The sequence below is a fragment of the Bidens hawaiensis genome, unplaced genomic scaffold (assembly GCF_021521415.1).
Source record: "Bidens hawaiensis isolate Kalapana, Puna unplaced genomic scaffold, B.hawaiensis_p1.1 tig00009196_1, whole genome shotgun sequence".
NCBI classification, from domain to species: Eukaryota; Viridiplantae; Streptophyta; class Magnoliopsida; order Asterales; family Asteraceae; genus Bidens; species Bidens hawaiensis.
In genome coordinates, this window is record NW_027491680.1 from 56,148 (window position 1) to 75,401 (window position 19,254).

Consider the following 19,254-nt stretch of genomic DNA (forward strand, 5'->3'; position numbering starts at 1 on the left):
TTATCCTTGTCAATACAACAAGGCTTCTAAAACTAACATATATAACTGTTGATTCAGTTGAGAGAGAGAGAGAGAGATTGATTAGAGAATGAAGTAAGTGAATCTTATTATTTTGTTACTGAATACAAACTAATCATTCGCTTATATATACTAACCGACTAACCAACTGACAGAAATAAACTTTACCTACTTATGTACACGTGGCTAAGTCAATAATAGTCAACATCCCCCCTCAGTTGGAGATGTGGAAATCCCCAACTTGGACAACAAAACAGAATGTTGTGAAGATGATAAACTCTTTGTGAAAAGATCTGCAAGCTGATCAGCAGTCCGGGTATGAAGCAAATTAATTAACCCTTCTTGTAATTTCTCCCGAACAAAACGACAATCAAGCTCAATATGTTTTGTACGTTCGTGGAATACAGGGTTTTTAGCAATATATATTGCTGCTTGACTGTCACATTTAAGTGGGATTGGAGTAATGTTCGAAACCGAAAACTCAGATAACAAACGAGTTAACCATGCAAGCTCAGCTGTGACTCGTCTAAGAGAACGATATTCTGCTTCAGCAGAACTAAGAGAAACTGTAGGTTGTTTTTTAGATTTCCATGAAATCGGACTTCCACCCAAAGTAATATAGTAACCACTAACTGATCTTCGAGTATTAGGACATGCAGCCCAATCTGAATCACAATAGGCTAGTAGGTCAAGACTAGGATTGTTATTAAAGAACAACCCCTGAGAAACAGTTTGTTTAACATAACCAAGAGTGTGTAAAGCTGCATTCCAATGAGGGAGACAAGGATCTTGCATAAACTGACTTAAGAACTGAACAGCAAAAGCTAAATCTGGCCGAGTATGAGCAAGGTAGTTTAATTTGCCTACCAACCGACGATATCGCATGGGATCCAGCAGAGGTGAACCTTCTTTAGTTTTAAGTTGGCAATTAGGAGGCAACGGACAAGGATTAGCATGTATCTCAAAAGAACTAAATTCTTTTAGCAAATCATTGGCAAACTTTCTTTGTGACATTATAACTCCATTGGGTTCTTTTAACACTTCAATGCCCAGGAAATAGTTCAAAGATCCAAGATCTTTGATACGAAAAGTAGAGTGTTAGAAGGCTTTTAGAGCATCAATTTCTTTAGAATTGTTTCCTGTTAACAAAATATCATCAACATAAACTGCTGCATAGACAACGGAAGATCCCATTTCCTTTGAAAACAAAGAGTAATCATTTGGAGACCTCACATATCCCTTGGATTTTAAAGCTTGAGATAACTTGCCATACCATTGTCTAGAAGCTTGTTTCAAGCCATATAATGATTTTTGCAGCTTCAAAACATAATTGGAAGGTAACTCCATACCTTGTGGAGGACACATATAAATGTCCTCATCCAAATCACCATGCAAAAAAGCATTATCAACATCAAGTTGATATAAAGGCCAAGACTTTTTAGTAGCTACAGCAATTAAACTACTAATAGTAGTCATTTTCACAACAGGTGAAAATGTTTCATTATAATCAATTCCAGCTTGTTGTGTGTCACCACGAACCACCAACCTAGCTTTACACCGTTCAACAGTTCCATTTGCATGATACTTCACTTTATACACCCATTTAGACTTAATAGCCTTTTTACCAACAGGCAGGGGTATAATTGTCCAAGTTTTATTTGCAGCAAGGGCATCAAATTCCTTCTGCATAGCTGCTATCCAAGCAGGATGTTGTGCAGCTTCTTTAAAAGATGAAGGCTCAGACACATTATTAATAGAGTGTAGAAGGTTCTTATTTTGATCAGACAATGAAGTGGAATGCGTGTTATTAGGAAAAGAACAATTATTAGTAATGGTGTGGAAACAACAATGTAAAAAATCATCACTATCTAGAGTAGATGAAGTATGATTACACACATAATCTTGTAAATATGAAGGTGGATTAATGGTTCTTGATGATCTGCGGATAGAAGATTCAGAAGGAACAGAATGAGAAGAAGGTTCGGGAGGATTAGAATGAGAGGATAAATCATGATGAGAATAAGAACTGTCTAAAGATGGAATGGAGTGAAATCAAAATCTTGAAACAACTGAGAAAACGAATCAGAAGCATTAAAAATATGTGAATTTTTTGAGTTATGAACAGAAGGGAAAATGTGTTCTAAGAACAACATCCCTGGAAGTGAAAACAGAATGGGAGTTCAAGTTATATAACTTGTATCCTTTCTTTCCCATTGGATAACCAATAAAGATACATGGATTTGCTCTTGGTTGAAACTTGTCACGACCAGATTTTAAAGTAGATGCATAACATAAGCATCCAAAACTTCTCAAATGATCATAAGAAGGAGATTTATTAAAAAGAATTTCATAAGGAGATTTATTTTTAAGAACTGTAGTAGGAAATAGGTTGATTAAATGAGTAGCTGTGAGAATACAGTCACCCCAAAATTGGATTGGTAATTTTGATTGAAAGAATAATGCTCTAGCTATTTCTAGGAGATGTTTATGTTTTCGTTCCACGATGCCATTTTGTTGTGAAACCCCAACACATATGGTTTGGTGGAAAATACCTTTGGACTTAAAAAATTCTGCTTGTGTAATCCCAGATCCAAGTTCAAAAGCATTATCAGATCTAATGCTCTTGACTTTAGTTCCAAATTGGGTTTCAACCATAATTAAGAACCCTTGAAGTATGTTAAAAGCATTACTATTGTGAGACAATAAGTGAGTCCATGTTGTCCTACTAAAGTCATCTACATTTATAAGAAAGTACTTAAACCCATTGTAGGTAGCAGTTTTATATGGACCCCATGTGTCAATATGTATAAGATCAAAAATCTTAGTTGACTATTATTGACTTAGCCACGTGTACATAAGTAGGTAAAGTTTATTTCTGTTAGTTGGTTAGTCGGTTAGTATATATAAGCGAATGATTAGTTTGTATTCAGTAACAAAATAATAAGATTCACTTACTTCATTCTCTAATCAATCTCTCTCTCTCTCAACTGAATCAACAATAACTGACTTCATTCATTCATTGAGGGTATGGTTGACGAATTTAAACGGAAGCACATATCTGAACGAGGTAGAATAATTAAGCTAGAACAAATTAAAATTAATGTGAAGAAGCATTTGTTGGCCCTAAAAAGTTATTAAAATTATATTTAGTGTTGTGATGAGCCAAAAATGTAAAAAGAATATGACAACGAATGTAAAAAAACGAACTAATAAAAAGTAATGTGAAGAAGCATTTCATGTCCGTTCTGTTTAACTAATTGAACAAAACTTTTTGTTCATACTCACCTGTTCATTAAATAAACGAACTTTTCGCCTAATGGTTCATGAACGGTTCTAAAGCTATGTTTGGTTCGCAGGGCCGGCTCGCTCAACGAATGTGGAGGCCTAAATCAAAACAAGATTTTGTGGCCTTTTCATGACAATTGTTAAGGAAAAAAATTGTTTATTACAAGTTTTGAAGTCATAAAATATACTTTAGTAACAATCAAGCCTACCACCACACTAATACATTACTTTGAGTTTACTTTACCCATTATAATAAATCTACATATAATTTTTTTTTGAACTTGGGGGGCCTTAATTAAGTGTGTGCCTAAAGCCTTGACTTGTTTTCGCTATCTCACGAGCCCCCCTGTTGGTTCGTTTACGTGCCTATCTAGACTGGAACACATAGCCAACTTGGGTGTTTAATTTTGGATACGTGTAATTGGTTAATTTTTTTGCAAGATAGTTAAATGACTATTTTGATTTTTGTTGTTAAAAAGAACACCAATGTTGAAGATTAAGTCAGTTATCAAATTCAATTTGTATACAACTAAGGACTTTTAATTGGTCAAAGAAGGGAGCTAATAATAATACTGAATGCAAACCATTCTAGCAAAAAACAATTCATTAATCTTTGCTCTTTGAGTCTTACTGAGCATGGAGACCCCGAGAAGCGTTAACAAATTTCGGAGAATAATATTGTTTCCGCTACCTTTCCAGGGTCATATCAATCCCATGCTTCAGTTAGCAAACATTCTACACGCCCGCGGTTTCAAGATCACCATTATACACGCCGAATACAACTCTCCTAACCCTTCCAACTATCCTCACTTCACCTTCAAACCCATCAAGGACCGGTTTTTGGAGATCGCTCACCAGTTGCCTACAAACCGAAACGGTGCTTATTTTGTGGAGTATCTAAATTAAAGTTGTGTGGATCCTTTTAGAGATTGTCTGGCTGCGATGTTGGCAGAACCCGGTGAAGAAAGAGTTGCTTGTTTGATTGCGGATGGGGGTTTCTACTTCACGCAGGCGGTTGCTGATGATCTGAAGCTACCTCGGATAGTGCTTAGGACAAGCAGTCTCGGTTGCGGTCTTGCTTACGACGCTTTACCCTTTAGTTCTATAAAAGATTGGTTTTACTTGACAAAAGAAGGTTGGTCATATTTCGTTGCATATGTAACTGTTGCTTCCAAATTTAGTTTTATTTTACATACTAAAATTAAAACATACATTATATGATACACTCTAAATGTTAGATCATTGTTTCCAGACTCAGATTATGAAGCATCTGTACCACAATATCCACTTCTGAGAATCAAAGACATTGTAAAGATGTCAAACTACCCACAAAGCATGGGAGACTTTCTCACCAACATGCTTAATCAGATGAAAGCATCATCAGGAATAATATGGAACACCTTCAAAGAACTCGAAGAATCTGCTCTAGAAACTATCTCCCAAGATTTTCCGGTTCCAAGCTTCACTTTAGGTCCATTCCATAAATATTTCCCAGCGTCTTCAAGCAGTTTGATTGAGCAAGACCGGACTATTCTCTCATGACTAGACAAACAACCTCCCAAGTCAGTAATATATGTTAGCTTTGGAAGTGTTGCACATATAACCGAGTCAGAATTTCAAGAGGTGGCACATGGGTTGGATAATATCGGTTTACCATTTTTGTGGGTGGTCCGACCTGGAATCGTCATTGGTTCAGAATGGCTCGAGGCATTACCTGAAAAGTTCTTAGAAAGAATGGGAGATAGGGGGCGGATAGTGAAATGGTCTCCCCAACAAGAAGTACTAGCTCATCCTGCGACGGGTTGTTTTTGGACTCACAGTGGATGGAATTCAACAATGGAGAGTATATGCGAAGAAGTTCCCATGATTTGTTCTCCGTGTTTTGGTGACCAACCAATAAATGCAAGACATGTGAGTGAAGTTTGGAAGATTGGTGTTTTGTTGGAGGATGGGTTTGAAAGTGTGGGAATTGAGAAGGCGATTAAACGAGTAATGATGGACAAAGAAGGAGAGGAAATGCGTGAGAGAATAAGTTGTCTTAAGGAGAAGTTAAACCTCTCACTTGAAGAAGGTGGCTCTTCGTCTCAGTCATTAAACAACTTGGTCGATTATATTTCATCGTTCTGATTTTGAAAAAATCAGACATGCAGCTCCATATTTCCAATAGCAAAAATACAATAAATGATTATGTTCATGTAACTAGAGAGTTGTAGTGAATGAAAGAATTGTATCTCTAGTGGAATTTAATTTCAAGTATATAAAAAATACAAGTGATTTCGTTCTTAATTTGTGCTTATGTATTTGGTATTTCTGAATGATAAAAGCTTGATGTTGTACTGAATCCTTGGTTGAACATTAGTTTATTATAATGATGAAAACTCGAACTGATTGTAATAACACCAACAATGAATTTAACTCAAACTCTGTACTATAAACAATCATACTGTAACAACCCAAATTTTTAATATCGGTTAAACGATATCATATAAGCTATGCCTATTGCTTGAATCCAATAGCTCGTTGTCTCACTAACACAACTTAGGCTAATGCGTTCTCTTGATCAACCTTTGTGATGATCAATATAGATTATAGAACTAATTATGATGGACTTTTATGATTCTGCTTAAGGTAAGTCTCTGTATTCAAAAGGTTGAAAATAACAATTTATAACGAAAACCGAATAGGGCATTGAAATTTAAAAACTGTCAAATAAGTCAATTAATACAAACACCACAAATTTTTTACTCCTAGCCGATACTTGAACCGATATTTTGTTTGGGGACCAATAACAAATATATCACCAATATCCCACCGATATATCGCCGATATTAACTACATAGTTGGAAATTCAGTGGACTTCAATGGATTCTCATGTTAAGAGTGTTTCGTATATGATCCCGGTTCTATCTGTAAACGTCGAAAAGTGTGTTTGTATCTAATATCACAACAAGATATGTAACTATTTACAAACCAAAATACTAGCGAATAATATGTCAACTCAATGGGATATCAGCATCTGATTCAGTCACTTATTATCATTCACAAAGAAGAGTGTTTGATCTGCGCGCTAACCTGTTCTTATGATCAACGGATTAATGCAAGATACGTAACAGATGTTTGGAATGTAGGAGTTATGTTGGATAACGAGACAAACCGGGAGGAGACTGGAATCCAGGACCTCTTTTGATATGAACCGAGAGGAGACTGGAATCCTGGACCTCTTTTGTGGACCCGTGGAGGTAGAGAGGGCAACCGCCGCCGCTGGTTTTCACTTTTGTTATGCTCTCTGCACTATATGCATATAATATGTAAAACATGTGGCACAAAAACAATGGTTCAGATTTTTATTAATAGTAACATCTGTAAGCGTTACAAGGTTTAGATTCGGTTACAAAACTAAAATAAAGATTGAAATGTCATGTTGCATACAAGCTTCATTTAACACAAGGCTAAAGTCATACCATAAGACGATCGTGTGTTTTCATAGCTTTAATGTCGTTAACTAGACGCTCCAAGTTATTATAAGAGGATCCACCTTCCATCAAGCAGTCTTTTGCAGATTTTGCCATGTCATCAGCCGATTTCCTAAACTCGTCTTTCCTAGTATCCATCAACTCTCTCACCGTCTTCTCGACAATCACTCGGTCACAAGTATCCTTCATATCCAACCCCAACTTCCATACTTCCGCCACAAACCTACTATTCACTTGTTGGTCCAAAAAATATGGCCAACAAATCATTGGCACACCTTCAATCACACACTCGAGAGTCGAGTTCCACCCACTGTGTGTTAAAAACCCACCCACCGCTCCATGAGCCAAGACCTCCTCCTGTGGAGCCCACTCGACTATATAACCTCTCTCCTCGGTCCCTTTAGCCAGTTCCAACGGGACCTCAGAACCATCACTGGTAATCGATTCGGGCCGTATGACCCACAAGAAACGGGACCCACTATTCACCAACCCATACCAAAACTCCATGTATTGCTCCTTTGTCATTACAGCAAGACTTCCAAAACTAACGTAAATAACCGACTTCGGTGGTTGCGAGTCCAACCACGTAATGCAACTCATATCTTCTTTCCACAAACTGTTTGAAGAAGGCTGTGATGATGTTGAATGGCCCGCTAGCCTGTACTTAAGATGCGAGTGAAGCGGGCCGATTGTGTACAGATTTGGACAGTATGCGCGTATTTGGGCCAGTATCGGGCCTTCTAAGTCATCAAACGTGTTAAGTATAAGCCCATGGGCTCGTGGGTTTTCTGTTATTTCAGGTAGGTACAGGTTCAAGTTTGGGTCTGATAAATCACCCGAACGACAAAACATTGGAAGATCACGCCGCCTAAAGAAGCCTTCCATACCCGGTATACTCTTTATTGGTGTATCCAAATCATCATCTACTGGAAAGTAATTAACCAAATAAATATATAATTTTGTTTAGGAAATTAAATAAGTTTGATAAGCGATAACTAATAACGAACCTGAAAACGGTAGTTCACCCGATTCAATAAGCTTCGGAAGACAAAAGAAAACCCAAAGGCAACAAGCACTGATCGTACGGACATAAATAATAGGTAATCCCACATCATTAGCAACATCACAAGTATACCCCATAATCCCATCCGAAATCATACACGTTACAGGTCGTCGTGATTCCGAATTCAGTTTCCCGGATGTCAACAACTCTTTAAGAAAGATCTTGGTTTTGACTTTCAAAGAGTCAAACATGTCCATAAGCTGAGCACCGGACCGAGGGTGGTCTTCTGGAAGACCATCAGATATGGTTTCTACATGGAAGCCAGGGTAAGCATCAAAGCGGGATTGGATGTTCGAATATTTGAGGAGTCGGGTGTGGATATGGTCAGTGACTAGGAATGTGACGTCGAGGCCCGATAAGCATAGAAGCTCGGCTAGCTTAAACATGGAGTTAACAGGGCCTTGTAATGGTAATGGGAATATTAATACATGAGGTGGGAGTGTTTGTTGATCCATATCTCAAACTGTTTCAGTTAATGCCACAAGTCACTGAAGAAACACTAATCGGACCCCGGGCAGATTACGGATAACCTGAGGGTTAGATATATGTTTCCCACGAGGGGTTAGACCCGGCAAAGATGGTTCTTCTGATAACCTACAAAACAGACACCGTGAGCTCGTCACTGAGAAGGGGGGGTTCCTCCTTGTGACCACCCTCCGGCTTGAGAATCAGACTAGATTGCTCTTGAATATAAATGTATATTAAAAGATTGCTGGAGCAGATATCAGGTATAATATGTAATACGAGATAGTATATGATGATAAGATGATAAGATGAGATAATCATACCATTTGGGGTATTTATAGCCGAAGGTAGGTTTCCAAGAAGGTGTAGCCGGCTGAATAGTATTCCTGTTCTACCAACTGTGGCCTACGCACGTGCTATGCTGGTAGTTGGTGGGTAGGCAGCGGCTGACAGTGACCAGGCCTACTGTGTACTATTCCTTTTCCACCAACTGCCGGCTATGCACGTGGTATGACAGGAGTTGGTGAGTAGGCAGCGGCTAATAGTGACATACAGTACAAGAGCATGCTGCTCGCCATACTGTTGTCAATGAGCTGTCGTATCTTTGGTCAGATCTTTTGCCCATACCTCGTCAGGTACAGTACAGAAGATCTTCCCGACCGTACGGACTGGCTTATTTGGGCGGGAGTATTCCCCCTCCCGCCTCTGTGCGGGATTGTTCCCGGCTTTGCTCATTCTTTCAGGTGACAACTGAATTATTGAGAGCTAAGTGCCTTGTGCGTGTAGCCTTGCTGCGCGGGTGGCCTTCCCTGATGGCTTGTATCCGCAGCTGCGGGAACAGGCAGAGTACTTCACCATTGGGAGGCATTTCCTGCGGGAACAGCTTGCGTACTGCGCGTAAGGACGTCACGTCTCTGAGCATGGTGGGTCCTGCGGATCCAGTTGGTTTCTGCGCAGACGTCTCTCTTCAAGGTGAGTCTTGCGGGTCCAACTGGGCTCTGCTGGGACCTACATCTTCAAGTCCCCCCAGTCCAATGTTCTTCTCATGAATGTTTAATAAAGTGAGGTGAACTTTTGGACTTAAGCAAAGGGTTTTGAAAAGGGTTTAATTTTAAGGTTTTCCATGGGGATTCTTCCCGCGGAAGTCCTTGTCACTTGCAGAAATTCCCGACTTTCCTGCTTGATCTTTGGGTATGATGCGGGTAGGTCTGTAACCTCCTCGCAAGTCAGGAGCGTTGAGTCCCACTTGTGTGGATTCTCCATGAGGTTTTGGTAGTTTTGAACATAGTGATCAATTATGTTAAAACCACCAATTCCATCTTGGAGCTTCAAACAATGTAGTTCTCGACGTTCCCGCTATGCGGGTATGTTATTCCCGTTTCCGCAAGCATTGCCCAGAAGATCCTTCTTGGTTTCAATTCCCTGCGGGGCGCTAGGTATGTGAAGGGTTTTGCCTTAACACTGTACCCGCACTCGTCTTACGGTTACTTTACTTCCAAGGTATTCCTGGCGTCAATTCCCTGCGGGTGCTAAGTATGTGAAGGGTTTTGCCTTAACACTGTACCCGCACCCGTCTTATAGTTACTTGGTTGCCGAGGTATTCTTGGCTTCAATTCCCTGCAGGTGCTAAGTATGTGAAAGGTTTTGCCTTAACACTGTACCCGCACCTGTCTTACAGTTACTTGGTTGCCAAGGTAAGGGGTATTCTCCCGCTTATTTTTGAATCTTTTTGAATTTTTTTTTTTTTTTTTTGAAATTCGAAGAGTTGGTGAAAGGATAAGAACAGTCCAAACCTCTGAAACGTCGTGCGACGGTTTCTTCTGACTGTGTCAGGACGTGCAGGAAGTTATGGTGACGTGACAGTACATGGTCATTCCAGACGCTTTTTCAGGCGCGTGGGCGCGATTTTTCGGGCGCGTGGCCGCGAAATTAATGGTAGGCGTCCTTTCAACAGCTGTTGCCAGCTTGCTTTCGGCCACGTGTCATAGTTTCATTGCACCTTCGATTTCTCTCTCTTCCGCATTAAATTCATCGCATTAATTGCGATTAGTATATAAAGGGGGAGAGGGTTCTTTGTAATCCACACTTTCACTTTTCATCTTCAAAACGATTTCCGGCGAATACTCAACTTTTCAGTCGAGCATTCTCTCGAAATCGTTTTCTTCTTTCATCTGCAAGATGTCTTCTCACGATCTCGAAGCTACAGCCCAGGAGGCTGGGGTGTTCGCCGATGACAAGAGTACTGCTGGCGAGTGCCAGTGTGCTCTGCCTGTCGATCTGTATCAGTACATCGTCAGGAAGTTCATGCTCGAGTCTCTCGAGCCTGAGTTTCCTGAACCCCATCAGACGGTGTATGATGCCCCCAGAGGCAAGATCGGGGTATATGCTGCATTCTTTGTTTATGGGAATCTTAGGTTTCCATTGACAAAGTTTGTATACCGTGTCCTGGAGAGGCACGGTGTGCACCTGACCGAGGTGCACCCGATGGCGATCGCGAAGATTCGCCACTTCGAGTGGGTGTGCCGGATTCTGGGCATTGAGCCCTTCGTCGACCGCCTGATGACCTTCTACTCTTGGAGGTGCATCCAGGGGTGGTATACGCTGATAACCCGAATCAAGGGTTTGAAGATTTGCGCAACCGAGCGCAGTCTTCGTTCGTGGAAGAGGGAGTTCTTCTACCTCTCTGCTCGCGCCATCCCCCTTGCCATGAAATTTAAGAATGGGCAAGCTCTCCCAAGCCTTCACGCCTCCAACTACCAGGAGGCGGAATGGTTCTCGAAGATATCCCGAGTCCAATCTCCGGTTTACCGGTTTGCGGAGTCCGGGATGGTGATGCTCGGGATGAGCCGGGTGTGGAAGGATGCGGATGCGCGAAAGATCCCGATCGTCCTCGAATACGGTTTGAACTCTGTTCCTTATGGTATGCTCTGTTTCTTTTTGTTGATTTAGAATCTCTTCTAACTTCTTTCCTGTTTATTTCAGAGGGGAACGACTTGCAGTCGCTCCTGTATCCGCGGGAGGCTGACAGTCCCGCTCGGATGGGTACTCGTGCTCTAGATGAGAACGAGTTGCCCATCCTAGAACAAACGGCGGATCGGTTCGTGGAGGTCTACCCGCTAGGCCACGAGATCCTTAGCGCCAGGCGGCCAGGTAAGGCGCTATTCAACCCTCGACCCCTCAATGTTGAAACCTCTGCTGGAATTCCTCTAATCTTATGTTCTGATGAGGAATCCGCAGATGGTCCTCCGTTGGTGCGGAAGAAGAAGGCCGCCGGCGGGAAGGGGAAGGAGAAGGTGGCCTCCACTGCCGATCCGGTGCCTCGGTCTGACTCAGAGGCCGAGAGCGAGGAGGTGGCGGGGAACCCCGGTGGTGAGAAGACCACTGCTCCGGAGGCTGTGACGACTGTCACCTCCGGAGAGCCCCGGATGACGACGGTGAACGGTGCAAAGAGGCCGGCTCCATCGGGTTCATCCCCGCCTGTCCGCACTTTCAGGCTCAAGAAAACCCGTAAGTACAAACTTTATTTAACTTCATAGTTTTCCATCTTTAATACTTATCTTCTTTGTGCAGGCGTGGATGTTGACGCATTCCAGGGTGGAGCAGGGAAGAGTACCCCCCCCCCCCCGCCCATGACGGTAGGCTTGGTCAGCCTACCTGAGGCGACGACCCAGGCGGCTGCGCCTGCTTCCGCTGGTTCAGTTGCTCAATCCATTGAGCCAACTGTTCCAGCTGTGATGACATCACCGCCGGCTGTCAGTGCCATTTTTACCGCATCTTTCACTGAGCCGGCGGTTACTTTTGCTGCGGATTCCGCAGCGGCGGCCGCGGCGGCCTTTACCATGCCTCCTCCGTCATCGGCAACGACGGCCGATCCTTCAGGTATGCATGGGGCTTCTCGCCAACCTCTGCCTCCTTCCCATCTACCTGACCTCTTGGACGGATTTCCCTTGGGTTCAGGTGATGGGTTTGGCGGCTATCGGCCTGTTATTGACCCTACAGGTGCGTAGGGTTCTTTTGGCCTATTTTTTTTTTTTTTTTTATCATCTTTTCCTAACTGCTTTTTGTTTTTTGCAGTGTTGGATTCCAATGAAGTGTATGTTCCGCGATGGAACATCCGCCGAGGAACAACCCTTCGCACACCTGTGGAGTGCGTGGAGTGGGCTCGAAACCCCCGTACCATAGAGGGGCATCTTTGGGGTGGGGCTTTGAAGCCCCAGTGCCCACGTGGCGCTGACGTGGCATTGGGGAGGAGCTTCGAAGCCCCTCACCATAGAGGATGGTCTAAGGGAGGAGGTAGTCCCTTTTACATTTTTTATATGTTAAATATCCTATATGAGTAATTCTTTTGGTCTGGTTTCTTCCCTTGTCGTGTCCTCATCTTTCAGTCTTTTATCATTCAAACATTGACTAGGCTCAGGAGACATACTTGTCTTGAGCCTCTCACCTAGTCAAGGAACAGTGACCATGAGACTCCCCTGATTTGACCACTCCTTGTCTGGTCATCTTGTCATTATCCTTGCTTTTGGGTTTTCCTCTTGGGCTTTCATCAGCTTTTTTCACTTAATGGGTCATGGACCACCTTGGGGCCTGCCGGCCTGGTTCCGAGGTTGGCTCTTCATACAACATTTTTAAAAAACACACCTAAAAACATACTTAAACCTAAATGATAACTAAACTAGGCTATGATGTTTTCTTATCGTCTTACATATCTTCTTGCGCATAAAACACTTTTGAAAAACACATCTTAAATAAAAACATAAATGTTAAAGTAAACGTGGGTTGTGAAGATGAATTAATACTTTTAAATATAAAAACTGAAAACATAAAGATAAAATTAAAAGTTGGTTGAGAGTGAAAAATGATGGATTTTTATCAAAATAAAAATTGATAATGGGTACTAATGCCATGCTCAAATGGTCTCGTTCTTGTTTTAAGGTTGCGTTGTAATTTCAAACCTTACCATTCCCCATATTTAAGGTGCCCTTAGTAGTCTCGCCAGGTTCCTTTTAAAATGAATACAAATTTACTAGACGTGTTGTCGTTTATGTATTTATACGAAATTACAAGTGTGGTTCATAAACAGGATCTTCGATCCATTTTCTTTATGCGTATGTGTTTTTCTTATAATGAAAACTATGGTACGATATCAAAAATATTATAAAACCAAAAAAGGTTTGTAAAAAGTAAATGTTATTAGACGCATGAAAAAAAAACGAACCATAGATTACTCAGTTAGTTTGGTTATTCAGTTTTCTCTACTCATCCCCTATATATGACACTGGTTTAAGCTCCCATGTTAAGGGAGTTTGTTTTATTTTTTAACATAGTTATGTTTTAATTTAATAAGTATATAATGGTTTGCAACATATATTATATTTTTAACGTTTTGATTCTTTCAATTGAGATGTGCATGTTTTTTTAATATATTTTTAACGAACAAACATAAAAAAACACGAACATGTTGATTTCTTAAACGAACAAACATAGACAAATATTTCTCTTATGAAAAATAGGCGGTTGATGTATGTGATGATGGTGGTTGATCAATGAGAAGGGAGATTGACGATGGTGGGTGGTAATCGAAACTTAACTGGCAGTGGAGAAGATAGACCGGCGGCAGAGAATAAGTAGGGTAGAGAAATAAAATTAGGGACTGATGATGAAAGAGTTTCACAAAAAATGAAATGTTATTATCTGTTAATGGATTTTTTGATGACTGAGGGATTATTTCACAAATAAATGAGATGTTATAACTTATTTAAGGACTATCCGGGTTTGGTGAGTCCCATGACCCGCGAAATATTTTTCATTATTAAGGAATTATTCCATAAGTAAATAAGATGTTATAACTCGTTTAAGGGTTATCTGGGTTTGGTGAGACCCATGACCTGCGAGTCCGGGTCAAGTAGGAACTGAATCTTGGTCAGGTCTACAACCGAGTATTTTGTGCACCTCTAATTCGGGTTAACCAAATTAAAGACTTGCATAATCAACAGCCGAACCGAAAACAGATATGATTATACGGTTTTGGGTTCAAAGCAACCCATAAATGAAGTTGTTAATTTGGTTCAGTTGATTAAATTGGGTTTAGTTTGAAATTGTCACTTTTCAACTATCAAATGTTTCATAAGTAACTATCAATTGTTTCAGAAAAATCCCAACACGGTAATATTAGCCAAAAACAATTCCACGAAATTCAATATTCAATAATTATTATATACTAAATTCTAGCAGGATTGACATTAATTGTAAAGTAATACATGTTGAAATCCGATAGAGCGGTTAAAAAAAGTTTGTGGCTCGCTCGATAAAAACTCGAATAAAGCTAGTCATAAAAACTTGATTTAAAACAATCTGGGCTAAGTTGGATAATTTTTGAAACCGAGCCAAAATCGGCCATGGCTTGACTCATGGCATGGCTCGGCTCGTTGGCTCGTTTAACTTCAAAATCGAGCCCAAGCCTAGCCGAACTGTCTCGTTTAATTTCAAACCCGGGCTCGAAACCACCCTAGCTCGACTCATAAACAACCCTAATACCCGGTTTTCTCCAATAGTGATTGGATATCAAACTCACATGGACATTGAAACACTGGTAGAAAAATGTGTTCCATATTTTTCTACAAAAGATAGAATACTAACAAATGCGAACTTCCAGTTTAGCAATTCATTGGTCTCAAAACTTCCAGATTAGCAATTCATGGGTGGAGATGAGATCGGTACTGTACCAATATCAAAAATCAGTAAAAGTAAAATTGGCTTATCGAGTATCGTACCAAATTTTATGGTACAAGTATCAGAATGATACCCGCTTTGGTACCACTTTAATTTGTTTTTTTTTCAAATATATACCAAACTTGGAATTGGTACCGATACGGGTAACAAATAAGTTGAATCGGTCGGGTGCCGATACACAACAGATACCAAATTGGTACATGTACCATTACACTAATGAAATTTAATAAACTATAATACCAAAACCAAAAATAAAACCTATAAACAACAATACCAGTGTATACCATAATATTAAACGGGTACCAAAATATCCGCTTAAAGATATGCACGGGTTAGACTTTTAAATCAGTGAAAGAACTAGAAAACTTTAATTAAACGGTCATAATCATAATATATACTTACATCCGTTAGCGAAAAACTATAGTTCTTTTAGCTAATGTTAAACTTATAAGGAGATACTTTTTAAACTAATATAAACAAACAAACTAATAGAAGTGAATGAAGAGTAACAATGTCAGTAATAGAAGTGAATGAGCTGCTCGGTTTCGTCTTGCTGTTTTCTCTATTTCGGGATCAAATTGGAGCGGCTCTTTCTCGGGAATATCTCGTCTGCATCAACTTGTGAAGTTACCTGCACAGACACAAACACTAACACCCCGCGTAAAATCAACGAAGAAACAATTAAAAACAAAAATTAAAAACTAAGCTAAACTAGCACTTTGCGCGTTGATTCCCCGACAACGGCGCCATTTTGATGTAGATGTCGTGCTCTAATCAAAAAACAAGTATTTATAATGCTTAAATACCTATAACTAGTACGGGTAAGTAAGGTCGTCTCCACAGAGAATCAGTGGAAAGTGCAAGTAAAGTTCATAACTAATAATTATTATATTAAGGTGGACAAATGATGTCAAGCGGTTTGAAAGATGATTTAATAAAACACGATTACTTTAAGTAGACTGTAAACAATTATGAAAAAGGTGAATCACTTCAGGTTTAGGTAATGTGATGACCAACTAATCACAGATTCAGATAAATTGATTGTGCAGTAATTACTAGACCTAATAGTTGGATTGTGATGACAAACGATACCCTAACCGAATTGTTGACACAACTGAACCCAGTCTACCCAGTTACCAGTTTTATATTATGAAAATCAATTAAGTTGCAATGACTAGCGGTTATTAGTTCAATGATGTAACACCCCGACCAAAGGCGGATTATACATCGGGGCGCCACATATTGTTTCATTACTCGTGACACTATTGGTGTCAATATTTATTAATACACATTTTATCGCGCACGCGCAGCGGGGAAAATAAAGAACATAAATCAAACATAAATCAATATATTATAAATTATAACATTCAAACAACATTAACTTGTCTTGATACATTTTAATTCTAGGTCCAAAAGTAAAAACGTCCTACGTGTCCACAAGCTCCAAAACAGCTACTGCAAACCTGAACATGTGTTAAAATAAACGTCAAACACTTGCGTGTTGGTGAGAAATCAAGTTTAATACAATACATAGATAACAATAAATCTGCGCGCAACATGTGTATGTCTGGTTTTCAACAAGGGTGTAATCTGATCGGGACCAACTCTAAGAGACAAGACTGCCAGTGCTCACAATTGAGCTCACAAACAAGACTAACTGTGCATGTGTATACAAAAGAGAAAATCATAAACGATAGTTCTCCCGTGTTCATCTAATGGTACCATGAAAACTGCGGAATAGACCGTCAATACTGTTAATGATCCACACATACAAATAAACAGCCAAGTCTACGTCCTCAACACATGGGATACTGCGCGACTAAAGTTCATAAACAGTTTAAGACTCAAGTTTTGTATGAACACATGAACATCCCAAAGCATTTAAAATAAAAAGGGATTAGATACGAGATAACTCACTTGATAAACGATGCGGTGAAAGATATGCAAGAATCAACTCTTAAACAAGCAAAGTTAACCTATAATTAAGATTATTGTTTTAATGATCTGTTTTAAGTCTAGATAATAAGTTAGCATAATTAATAAGTAAATTATTATATAATATATATATATTACCGGAAAAGCAGGGAAGAACAGGGAGGAAGACGGAGGCAAGAGAGGAGACGGCAGGAGGACAACGGCAGAGAGCAAAAAGGGAGGAAGAGATAATAAGAGAGATTAAGTGTTTGTGTGTGATGTGTTATGAAAATATTATTATTATTTATAGGAAAACCCTAGGAGACATAAACCCTAGAAAAAGGGGAAAAGATTTCAAAAAGTAAAAGAAAAGATATCAACGGTAAAAAGTTCTGAAAAGTAAAGATATCAAAAGATATGGCAGCTGCAGAGGGCAAGATAAAGCTGACAGCGAACAGTAAAAAGGCATGGGCAGGTCAGATAAAGGTACTGGTCAAGCATGGCAAAAGCAGATCTCAAAAGATAATGTCAGTCACTTTATCTGCCAACCAATGGGGTTGGTGCGCATGCTGCGCCGAAAGCAACTTTTCAGACATAAAGCAGATTAGGTCAACAGCTCAAAAGATAAGACAACACAACAGCAACGGCTAGATTAAACAGAAGAAAACTCAAAGGGTTAAGCGCGAGAAGGCTTAGGCGCGAAGGCAGACACAGAAGGTCAAGAGAGCGCGAGCGCGAAGGCAGACAGAAACAACCTTAACGCGTCGCGGGAAGAACTACATTTCTAAGCGCGTCGCGGGAAGAATCACATTCCTTAGCGCGCCGCGGGAGGAACTAGAATTCCTAGCGCGCCGCGGGAAGAACTATAATTCTTCGCGCGTCGAGGGAAGAACTACGATTCTTAGCGCGCTGCGAGAAGAATTACAAATCCTTAGCGCGCTGCGAGAAGAGTTCGTCTCGCGAATCGCTGAAACAGGTAGTCTTCACGCAGGATTCCTTGTAAGGGGTCTGGCGTGTGGAGCTGCGCAGACAACCTTAGGCGGGAAGGAACAAAGGACAAGCAAAGAGTTAGAAGAAAAAGAGGGAAACAAGGCGTAAGGGCGGGACGGCGACAAGAGGGAAAAGAAGGCGGAAAGAGAGAAGGAGAGGGACGGAAAGGAAAATATATATATATTATTATTAAAAGTAAAATATAAGTATAAATAAATATTAAATCATAAAAGAAAGAGATCGGATCAGAGAAACGGGTACCTGGGTCGGGTCGGATCAGGGCAGATGTCACAGTCTCCCCTACTTTAAGAAATTTCGTCCCGAAATTTATCTCGAAGTAGGTTGCGCAGAGAACAGGTGCGGGTACTTGATCTTCATTTGATCTTCCCTTTCCCATGTAAACTCGGCTCCGCGCTTGGACTCCCAACGAACTTTCACGATAGGGATACGACTGCGCTTGGTTTGCTTAACCTCGCGATCCATAATCTCAACAGGCTTCTCAACGAAATGCATAGATTCATCAATTTGAACTTCATCAAGTGGAATGTGAAGGTTCTCGTCAGCTAAACACTTCTTGAGATTGGATACATGGAACGTTGGATGCACATTACTGAGCGCGGGCGGCAGGTCAAGTCTGTAGGCAACTTTTCCCACACGCGCGAGAATCTTGAATGGACCAACATAACGAGGAGCAAGCTTACCCTTCTTCCCAAAGCGGACAACACCTTTCCAAGGCGACACCTTGAGGAGAACAAGATCACCAACTTGAAATTCGAGAGGCTTTCGCCTACGATCTGCGTAACTCTTCTGTCGGCTTCGGGCAGTCAGCAGATGATCACGGATCTTGGCGATTTTATCGGTTGTCTCTTGAACAAGTTCGGGTCCTGTGATTTGAGTTTCACCCACTTCGCTCCAACAGATCGGGGAGCGGCACTTACGACCGTAAAGTGCTTCAAATGGGGCCATACCGATACTGGAATGATAGCTGTTATTATAAGAGAACTCAATCAAAGGCAGGTGTGAATCCCAATTACCTCCAAAATCAAGAACACAAGATCGGAGCATATCCTCAAGAGTTTGAATAGTTCGCTCAGACTGACCGTCAGTCTGAGGATGATATGCAGTACTCATGTCCAAGCGAGTTCCTAGCGCAGATTGGAGAGATTTCCAAAAGCGAGATATAAAACGGCCATCGCGATCGGATATGATGCTCAAAGGAGTACCATGGCGGCAGACGATTTCCTTGACATAAAGCTGCGCGAGCTGCTCAACACGGTAGTTTTCACGAATGGGCAGAAAATGAGCAGACTTAGT

The 19,254-nt window shown here is 40.7% G+C and overlaps 1 protein-coding gene and 1 pseudogene across 3 annotated transcripts; one reads left to right on the plus strand and one right to left on the minus strand.

The window, feature by feature from the left end:
• Positions 1 to 3,751: 3,751 nt before the first annotated feature.
• Positions 3,752 to 5,475, plus strand: LOC143531657 (UDP-glycosyltransferase 76G1-like; annotated as a pseudogene). The gene is made up of 2 exons (XR_013135056.1): positions 3,752 to 4,438; positions 4,556 to 5,475. The product of XR_013135056.1 is annotated as a UDP-glycosyltransferase 76G1-like (transcript).
• Positions 5,476 to 6,361: 886 nt separating this feature from the next.
• LOC143531656 (7-deoxyloganetic acid glucosyl transferase-like) lies at positions 6,362 to 8,322 on the minus strand. Of its 2 annotated transcripts, none has more exons than XM_077026905.1 (3): positions 7,784 to 8,322; positions 6,765 to 7,702; positions 6,362 to 6,594 (listed from the first exon to the last, which is right to left on the minus strand). In XM_077026905.1, the coding sequence occupies exons 1-3, from the start codon at positions 8,292 to 8,294 to the stop codon at positions 6,388 to 6,390; spliced, it is 1,656 nt and encodes a 551-aa protein (XP_076883020.1). In that variant the 5' UTR covers positions 8,295 to 8,322; the 3' UTR covers positions 6,362 to 6,387. The 2 variants fall into 2 exon arrangements, with proteins under 2 accessions (XP_076883020.1, XP_076883021.1); XM_077026906.1 differs by having other exon boundaries at positions 6,365 to 6,594; positions 6,765 to 7,699.
• Positions 8,323 to 19,254: the final 10,932 nt, after the last annotated feature.

What these genes read in the sequence shown, in the direction of transcription:
- LOC143531656 (XM_077026905.1), bottom strand. Translation starts at nt 8,294, where the DNA reads ATGGATCAACAAACACTCCCACCTCATGTATTAATATTCCCATTACCA. An exon ending in GGGTGAACTACCGTTTTCAG is followed by an intron (nt 7,703 to 7,783) that starts GTTCGTTATTAG and finishes ATTACTTTCCAG; the next exon opens with TAGATGATGATTTGGATACA. An exon ending in AAACACACGATCGTCTTATG is followed by an intron (nt 6,595 to 6,764) that starts GTATGACTTTAG and finishes ATATGCATATAG; the next exon opens with TGCAGAGAGCATAACAAAAG.